Here is a 10,154-nt window from a genome sequence, read left to right as displayed (position 1 = left end):
AAAACAAAGAGCACAAAATTTCCATCACTTCCTTCGAAAGTCGGAGCAACAATCAGTTAATTCTAATTTTCATGACACTCAAGCTTTAAATCTGTGATTACAAATATTTGATTAGAGACACTATTGTGTAGGCCGCTATCAAGCCTTTTTAATTTTTTGCTTTGAGAAGGATGTTTATGGAGAAACTTTGTAAATATAAAACAAAATCTTCCCCTCTTAAAATCAATTTCACTAAATCAAAATAGCTTATAAAACGACTTTTTTTCCCTTTTTAAAAAAAAAATTTAAAGAAGAAACAAACAACGAAGATAACTGGTTGCTGAGCAAGTAGCAGAGATAGCTCCGAGAACTTTCATTCAGAAAATAACAAGAAAAACAAAAATAAGAAAAACGTAAAAATCTCGTGAATTAATCTTAATTGACAAACGTTGTCTTTGCAAAATGAAAAATAAACAAAAATCAATATAGTAACAGAAAATTTTTTGCATAGAAAGCGCCGAAAAAAACTTTAAAAATTTGATTGTTTTAATAGGATTGTTTTTCATTAGCCAAATAAAGCAACTTTAGAAAAAAAAGGTTGCTCGACCATTTAACTAACTTCAACTTTGTTTTTCGTGGCACAGGGGAAAATGTTGTAAACTTTTGACAAGTCAACAAACGTCAGAAAAGTTAACATCAACTGAGACAACACAAGAAAAGTCAAACGAGGTGACGATAGTAAAAGATAGAATTGAAACATCAAACAGAGGAAAATTTAAAGAGCAACAAGGGGTATCCTACAATTTGATACCGTACAATTTAACACCGTACATTTTAACACGTAGTCTTTTCACTACAAAGCAATTTAAATCCACAACAATTTAACTCCTTTTTTCCAGTTTAACACCGTACATTTTCACATCTAATCTTTTTTAGCTGTAAAATTAATGCTGTATGAGCTCCTTGTCCTAACTCTTATCACACTAAAGCTAATCCTGCAATTAATGCACGCACCATAATGAAAAACTTGGTTTATCTTAAGCGTTCATGCTAAAATGAGGCTTCCTAAATTACTTAGGACTCTTATCGACAAGTTCGTAATTTACTTTCACTTAGATTTTTCCTTAAACCATTAAGATCAAAAAAATTACTTGCTTGTGCATTTAGACAAAAATAAAATTCTAACAATCACTTTAAATTTTAGTCATATGACGAACAAACGGAAACACAATAAACACATTATGATTGGCTCTTCTTTCGAATTCACAGCTTGATCTAAAAACAAGCCAATTCTTATCGCGCCCGGTCACGAATTTTATTTCAAGCAAAAAATAAGTTAAACGAAAACTGGATTTGCTCAAATTATCAAATAAATACATGTCGAGCAACTGCCATTACAGAAAATGACGAAACAATTGAGACGCGTGGAGAGCTTAACCATAACTTTTTAGCGACAAAATTGGATGCCCAAAATAACCTAAAGCAATTAAAAGATCTCAGCGAGAGATTTACCTCGACTGTCGCAGTTGCCAGTGCGGTTTTGCCAGTTACAAACAATTTGACCATTCAGTTTGCCCTCCCAAGGAAAGGCAAACCGATCCGAACGGCTGCGAGATGTAAATACGCCGCCCATCCCCGTTGCGCAAAATGTCGAGATCCCAGAAAAAATTTATCCTGTATGACAGTGGATCAAATGATCACAAGCGAATCATTTTTTGCGGCGACCCCCAAAATGCTAAGAGTTCTGGAGAAGTCATCTTTCTGGTTAGCCGATGAAACTTATAAAATTGCTCCAAAAAGTTTTATCAGCTATATTCAATTCATGTTTTTGTATCTGGTATTGCGCCAGCTTGCATTTACGCCTTCCTTCCTCACAAAACCAAAAAAAAAAACTACAATCGCTTTTTTCAGGCTTTATTTGATTGAGCACCCAACTGCTGGCATGAATAAAATTTGCTGGATTTTGAGCAAGCTGCTCTTCAGTCTTTCCAAAAAACGTTCCCCGAAGCACATTTATCGGTTTGTTTTTCCATCTCTCCGAGAGTGACATGAGAAAAATTAATGAGTTGGGTCTGAAAGTGACCTTCGAAATTAATCACGATTTAGCGCTGGCTTTAAAAATGCTGCATTTGCTTGCAGTTGAAAAAAAAATTGGCGATTCCTATGATATGGTTGGTCAGGAAACTCAGAGTGTCTGCGACAGAAATTGTTTACAACCCGAAAAAAAAATGAGAAAATTGACGAGTTGTGTCAGTACTTCGGCTCTACTTATTTAAAAAGCTTGGTGCCAAACCGTGAAGTTTTTTTCCTACCCTCTCTTTGGACCAAGCGAGATGCGGCCGTCAGTGGCATTGCTCAAATAACAAATGATGTCGAAGGATGGCATTTCTGGATCAAATCCTATTTCAGCGGAGCCCACCCAAACAATTGGAAGCCTAGTGGGCAGCCTGCAAAAAGACGCTTCCGTACAAAAACTAAATTTTTTGATGCACCGAGTGGCCATAAGTTCACAAAAAAAATGAAACAAAAAGTATCGAGTAGTCAATGAAAGAGTACAAAACATAATGTCCGTTTACGAAGACAAAACTGATTTGTACTTTTTCCGAGCAATATCTAGTTTGTAGTAAGCCATTGTAAATTTTGCCTTATTTTTGTTTATTCTTCCGTATTATTAACATTCAATTTTAAATCCTTTTTAAACTTTTGTCAGCTTTTTTTGAAAAGACGTTTCCTTCAAGACTCCCGGAAACGTAACTAAATGAAAGGAGCTGACTCGTGCCTTAGCAATATTATCCCAGGACGATCGTCCTTATTTTCGGGATGCTAGGTTGGGACTAGGGGCTGGCAAACTCTTTAGCTATGCGTTTATGTGCCAACAGTTCAGAAAAAGCTGACAAAGCAATCAGGTTCTCTGTGGTATTAAAGTCTCAGTTATACGCCTTATCTAGAAATCAGTGCATGTTTTCGAGTTTGTGAGAAGTTAGTGATGGTTTCAAGTGCTCTAAACCCTCGATAACTACATGATTTTGTGATAAGCTCTGGATTCAAACAAAATGTCTTAAGCTGACAGGTTACAAAGAAGCTACCACTAGACCACCGGTTCTGGAGACAAAATTTCATAAAAACTGTATATGTCGGAAAGCTGAAAGCTGTTAGGTGGCTGGAAAAAAACTTGAAAAGTTTTGTCAAAATTGTCCCAGATCTCTGTTGAAGTTTTACTTTCAGAACCCTAAAAAATTCCAAACAAAAACAGACTCATTTTAAATGAGCGTCAGTGCTTATAGGCATGAAGTAGCAGACAAAAATAACAAAATGATATTTTTTCAAATATACAAATATGCGCGACAAAATAGCATCTTTTATACATCCGTATTTGTTTGTTGTTGCTTTAAGCTACTATCGTCAGTCAAAAATAAATCAGAAAACGCAATATAAATCTAAATATACTAAGCCATTAAAATATAAATCAGTTTGGAATGCGAAATGGAAGTTTAATAGCGCGCAAGATGAGTCGGAATAACCCTTGATTGATTCCAGATTTCAACACATTATAGTAAACACATTTACGCCCCAACTTTAGCTTAAGATCTTTTTGGTTTTTTAACTATCTGTGATATCACTAATTTTTTTTTGCAAAACGTTTTTTATATACAACAAATACTAATCAATTGACTTTAAAAGCATCTTTATAGAAAGTTACTGGTACAATTTTTGAAGTTGGAGCTTAAATAAGTTTATCTTAAACAACATTTTAATTGGCGCAAATAAACTAGAACGTATGCCTCTTTAAAGATTAGTTTTTGATGAATGCCATTTTTTAGTTCGCGTTAGCCGTGAGTAAACTTTTAGATTGCGTAAATTTTTAGTGAGCATATCTTCCGTTTCAATGTGGGGGATCTTTTGAACCATGGAAGTTTTTACCCAGAAAGCGGCATACGTTCTCATCTAACTTGGCCTTTCGCAGCAGTGTGTAGAGTGTTGTTATTGTTTGAGTATAAGGAGCAGTGTCTGCTTTATCTCATGGTCATCATTTTGACGAACTCCTCGTAGTTGATCTCCCCATCCCCGTCTATGTCTGCCTCCTGGATCATCTCGTCCACCTCCTCGTCTGTTAACTTCTCCCCCAGAGTCGTCATCACAGTCCTAAGCAAACACTTCACTATTATACTGTAACTTAACATAAAGAAGTCGACCTGTAAGTGGAACACGCCTCGATCGAATGTTCAGCTTTGCATGATTACATTCATTTCTGTTGAACTCAAAACTAGTTTCCCATCCGCTCTGAAAAATAGGTTAGATAAAAACATTTAAATATTTATAAATATATATATAGAAGCGGATTCAGGGGGGGGTGGAGCGGACGCCTTTTTTTCTCAGTGACTCGACCCCTTGCCGACCCAAAGGTTCCCCCTTTGTTATCCCACTATTTTGAGATATCCATTTTAACTGACGGACCGTAAAATTTTTCTAAAGGCGCCTTTGGCGCCAATATTTACTAATTTTGAGGAAAGCGTGCGCCAAAAAACGCAATTTTTTGGTCAAAAAGTTCCAAAAAGTGCATAAAAACGCTCCGCATCCAAGTTTAGGCATAAGTGATCAATTATAACGGAATATTATGATGATTTGTTGACAATTATAATTGATTATAATTACCAAAATTAGGTGTTTGAAGGTTTGATAATTGATTATAATCGTGATATTTTGCCGAAATTTTGTCAATTCAAAACTGTATTCGAATTATATCTTATGGTTTATTACTTTTGTGTCAATAAGAAAATCTCTAAAAGAGATATCACTTGAACACTTTGGTTCATCTGAACACAAAGTTTTACTACGAAACAAAAATTTCATAGAGATCCTTTCATATGAGTGGAAAGGTTCCCGCGGTAAATGAAAAATAAATTTTCCGAATCAATCATGAAATTAAATCCTTTTGATGATGTTTTGGTGTTTAAGAAAGCTTAAAATATGCATTACAAAACAACTATAATGGGGAAGAAATGAAAAAAAAAACTTCCAAATTTTATTTAATTGGAAAACTTTTTACAAAAATTTCTCATTTTCCATAGGAACCAACGTCTACAAAAAAGCATAAAATATAAGCAAGTTAGATGCAACTTCGAAGACAAAATGGACAAACAAAAGGGAATATAATCAATCATAATCGATTATAATAGATTTTTGTGCAAAAATAAAGAACTAGAAATTTGAACAAAAATAATGGATTATAATCAATTATAATTGATTATAATTGTATCAAAAAATAAACGAATAAATAATCGATTATAATCGATTATAATGGATTTTAATTAATTATAATTTGACTTTAAAAAGAGAGATAATAATCAATTACTAATTGATTAAAATCGATTGTTTCTCAATTTTAGTAAGACTGGTGCTAAAATCGTAATATAATCGATTATTAACGCGTGAAACTGGATGCGGGGCCTTATTTGGCCTGTTTTTATTTCTCAAAATTTAGCATTCGGCGCAGAAAATTGTCCAAAACTGGGTCTTTTCAGTGCTTTGGGAGAGCTCGGAAAATAATTTAGTCAACCTACAAAAAACGTCAGCAAAATTTTAGAAACCTTTATCTAACCGATTAGATAAAGGTATTTATCTAACCCCTTTTCAGAGCGAAAGGGAATAAAATACTAAATTCAACAGAAATGTAAGCTTGCAAAGTTAAACGTTCGATCGAGGCGTGTTCCACTTATACTTCGACATATATTTCGACTTTTTTCTCTCAATACCGTAGCTCTGCGGCGGATATGGTCCCTGAGCCGTCTTTGTCGAATACTCGGAAGGCATCTCGGATCTCCTGCTCAATGTCGTCACTGCTCATGCGCCTCGCCATCATAATAAGAAACTCTTTGAACTCCAACGTACCATTGCCTATTATTACATAACACTGATTAAGAAAAACTGATTAAGTATTTATCATTATGTAAATATTATGTAATATATGTACCGTCTTCGTCCACTTCGTTGATCATGTCTGTAAGTTCTTGTTCTGTCGGGTTTTGACCCAGAGATCGCATCACAATGCCTGTTAAAGCACAATTTATTAGCAAAGATTTGGCAATATAGACAGTTTTGCTTTAAATATCTCACCAATGTAGACCCACTAGTTTTTAGCGATCGTTGCCTCTTTTCAATTCTCGTTGACAATTTTATTAAGTCATGATTCAAAACAAAACTCTGCAAAATTTTCCAAAACATTTTCATCCCACAAAAGTCGCTTTGCTACAAAAATTTCCCACAATTCATTTTAGTTTTCATTTAGCTTTGTCTTTTTCAGATTTTAACACCAAATTGAATGATAATGATTTAATATCAGTCTTACCAAGTTCTTTGGTGGATATTGTACCATCTCCATCTTTGTCGAACAGTTTGAAAGCCTCTTTGAACTCTCCCACCTCTTCCTCAGTCAAGTGACAGAGTTCCGGATGGTCGGAATATTCGTGCTCATCACCCATTGCCAGCATCATCATCCTTCGTAACCTCTCTCACTTAGTACTCAAGTTTCTGAGAGGTCAATTAAGACACTGAAGGCAAAAAATTGGTCAACCAGGGTTACACGAGGTCAAAGAGGTCGTTGATGATCAGATTTTTTGGGCAAAAGGTAGGCAAGCGGAGGTGTATCCAAATATTCGAAAGGTAACTGTCTGAGGTCAACCAATGACTGGTGAGTTTGTGGGGAAACCACGTTTTACATTAAGGAGGAGGGTCACTGAGAAGGCATCCAATGTAATCTTCAGAAAGTAACCTTCAGACGCAGTTTAGAGGATTTTTTGGCAGTTTTCGCAATGATACTTCCTAAATGACAGTAAAATGAACAAATTTCTCAGACAAAAATAACCTCAATTTCAATATTTGAAATATTCAGCCACTGTAAATATTACCAGCCAAGTTCCAATCTCAAATTAGGAATTTATAAATGTGTAAATATGGAGGCAAGTTTGGAGTTTAAGTTTTTAGTGTGATGAAATTTCAAAACCGACAGGCTCGAGAGAACCCTAAAATTATACCTGCTTTAAGAATAGTGCCCCATCCTAAGCCCGATTAAGAGCTTTATGGGTTGAAATTGGAAAATTAAAACGGAACTAGACTTCGTGCGCCTGTATGACAATATAAGAGTAATATCAGGCAAAAATAAGGAGGGAAAAGATATTCGTTCATCAATTTTGCAATTGATCTCCTGTAAAGTGCATCCGGTCCAATTCATTCGATCAAACAGGATATTAAATCAAAAGAAGGCAAATATACACAAAATGAACTTGATGTGATGAAAATCTTGGAGAAGCAAAAAGACGACAGAAAGGTCAGATCCCTTGAATATAATGTAAATGTATTACGGTATCAACAAAAAATTGGCGCTTAAAATTTAATGAGTTGTATCATTTATTCAAAGGAAAAACGACGGAAAAATTGAAAATTTGGAGAAGAAACGCGGAGCCAGTCAGTCAGACTAGTGGAAAAACAGATGTTTATTTCTTGCTAAAATCAGAAAGCAAAATAACATGTTGTCCCGACTTTCGTAACGAAAGTAACGGAATATTTGTGCTCGGGGTGGAATTTCTTTTCTTCAGACAAATTTCGACTTTTTAAATAGCCATTTTTGACGGATTTTTTTTAGATATCACTCAAAAGGTATTGTTGTCGTGAGCTTAAATTTGAAAAGATATTTCACTTGTAATCATTTTTCACAAAGTAATGGAGGTTTAAAGATTGCCAATCCGGCCAATTTGGGACAATTAACGGGCGATATATTTAGCGCTCTTAACGCAAAAGCAGAGATTTAATCCGTCTTAGAAATTGTTCCAATTGGTTTGAGGACGCTTATTTGCCAAATTGATTTGTTAATGGGAGCGAAGAGCGAAATCTATCAGTTTGTTCTTTATGTAGCGTGTGGGGGGATGATTTTCACAAAAATCTCAATTTAAAAAAAAAGTTCATTTCATTTTATTATTTTTAATTTTTTTCATGTTATTACTACTCAATAAAGCTTACATCGTATAACATTTTTAATCGTAAAATTATTTAAGAAAACAGACACACACGCACACACACACACACACACACACACACACACACATATATATATATATATATATATATATTTATATATATATATATATATATATATATATATATATATATACATGTGTGTGTGTTTTCTTAATTTTTTTAACGCTTAAAATATGTTATACGATTTAAGTTTTATTGAGTAGTAATAACATGAAAAAAATTAAAAGAAACAAAATGAAATGAATTTTTCGTTAAAATTGAGATTTTTGTGAAAATCATCTACCCACACGCCACATAAAGCACAATATATATAGAAAAATCTTAAGATTCGTCACCAAAAATGGATGTCTCAAAACAGTTTTAAAAAAGGACCTTTTGGGTCAGCAGGGGGTCGAGCACCCCTCCTCAGGGACTCATTACCGCGACAACTTGCAAGAAGAGACAACTCGCTACAAACAACAACTCGCAAAAATTAAGGAAAGTGACAACTCGCAAGTTTTTGAAGCTAATTGAAAACTTTAAGTTCTTGGTTTAAGGTCGCCGGTGGGTGCTATGCGCGCATCTTCGCTTCGTGGCGATAACCGGCTCTAAGTTTTGTATAAAGTCCTACCCTCTATTGGCAAGGTTGCAACACGTTGTCGCAACTGCAGCGGTGAGTATATTGCGAGTTGTCTTTTAATGCGTTTTGTCTTTTATTGCGAGTTGTCTTTTATTGCGAGTTATTACAGTACGCATGGAATCGACCCCCTGCTGACCCAAGGGGTCCCCCTTTGTACTTTTTGAGACATCCATTTTTGGTGAGGGGCCCTAAAATTTTTCTAATGGCTCCTTTTTTTAGACTATGGTCTGAACTTTCTGTGGTACTTGCACAGCAAACAGCTACTCTAGTTTCTATCTGTCCATAGTCCGAGAAAACCACGCAGAAACAAATTCTTAGCTTTCAATTTCTGCTATTCGCCAGGAGACATTTTTTTGCGAGTTTTTTTTTCAAATCGATAGCTAATAATCCGAAATGTTTTCTGTCCAAATTGGAATTGAATGTGGCCGTTGTTTGTAATTTCTTTGTTTTAGTTTTTTATTGAAGGCTTTAGTTGTTGAGGCCACCCCCTAGGCGTGGGAAGGAACAATGGTTTAGATGAATGTTTTTTCACCATAATTTGATACCATAAACAATTTTTTTTTGATCGGAGCTTTTTCATTAAAAAAATTGTGAGCCAATTTTTGTTGACAATGAGTTAAAATTGATCTACACTGTGGAGAAAAAGCCAAAGCTAGGCTGAGATATGTCGAAACAGCAATTCGATGCCTTTTTTGAGAAATAACTTGATTTAGATTTCGTGATAGGGCTTTTTATCAGTTCAGATAGCGCAGTTAACCAATTTCAAACAAAATTCGCACGCTTGAAACTATCTAGCGTATCTTTTAAAAACGTACGAAAAAACGTACCAAAAGATCTAAGTAGCCTAAAAAACGTTCTTTGACCATTTAAAGTGGCCAATCTGCGCTGCTCGTATTTTCTGTTGCCCCTTCTAAGTCAATTTATAAGACTGAATTAAATGCGATAATAGTTTCTTGCCAAGTCCTGCTTCGCATCGACTCTATATCGACAGAATTTTACCGTTTTTTTTTCATTTCGACTTAATCTTGAACATAACAATAAGACTCGTAGAAGATCGATGTATAAAAATTGCTGAAAATACAGTGAATTTTGTGATCGATTTAACAATGACAGAAATCACGAGTCCAAATATTATAGCCAATGCAAGTAAAGAGGTTTTTTGAAAATGTCGGTCAGGTTTTGCTATGTTCTGGTGCAAATCTGACACAACTTAAAGCTTTAAGCTCCCGGTAAAAATCTGATGGCAGAAACGTTTTTACCACTGATGTTCTAGTATGCGATTTTTGAGACGATTCTTGAGGTGTTACTGAAGTCGATCGAAAAATATGTTAAATTTTTTTAATCGAATTGTAATCGAAATTTAATCTAGATTGAAAGTCACTAGAGAAAGGAGACACAAAAAGAAAGCCACATGTTATATGCAGATTCAATAAAAACTGAGAATTTGAATAAGCTTTTTCGACGTTGTCTGTTTGTGGAATTGAGCAAATAATTTTTACCGTGTTTCTTAGAGTCAAATTCAGCT

At 34.8% G+C, this 10,154-nt stretch overlaps 1 protein-coding gene across 9 annotated transcripts in view; it reads right to left on the bottom strand.

Moving 5' to 3' along the window:
• Positions 1-3,850: 3,850 nt before the first annotated feature.
• Positions 3,851-10,154, bottom strand: part of LOC134840772 (calmodulin-A-like) — a 51,713-nt gene continuing 45,409 nt past the window's right edge. For 7 of the 9 annotated variants that reach the window (XM_063856806.1, XM_063856809.1, XM_063856810.1 and 4 more), the window contains exons 2-5: positions 6,326-6,798; positions 5,951-6,028; positions 5,733-5,874; positions 3,851-4,122 (exon numbers count right to left, since the gene is read on the bottom strand). In XM_063856806.1, coding sequence (XP_063712876.1) covers positions 3,993-4,122; positions 5,733-5,874; positions 5,951-6,028; positions 6,326-6,473 — 498 coding nt within the window. In that variant the 5' untranslated portion in view covers positions 6,474-6,798 and the 3' untranslated portion in view covers positions 3,851-3,992. Of the gene's footprint in view, positions 4,123-5,732; positions 5,875-5,950; positions 6,029-6,325; positions 6,799-7,010; positions 7,494-9,888; positions 9,912-10,154 lie in introns of those variants that run through there. The other 2 variants (XM_063856811.1, XM_063856804.1) reach the window with 2 other exon arrangements.

This window comes from Symsagittifera roscoffensis, chromosome 2, assembly GCF_963678635.1.
Source record: "Symsagittifera roscoffensis chromosome 2, txSymRosc1.1, whole genome shotgun sequence".
In the NCBI taxonomy this organism is placed as follows: domain Eukaryota; kingdom Metazoa; phylum Xenacoelomorpha; order Acoela; family Convolutidae; genus Symsagittifera; species Symsagittifera roscoffensis.
Note: the sequence above shows the minus strand (reverse complement) of the source record. Positions and strands in the feature narration are given on the sequence as shown.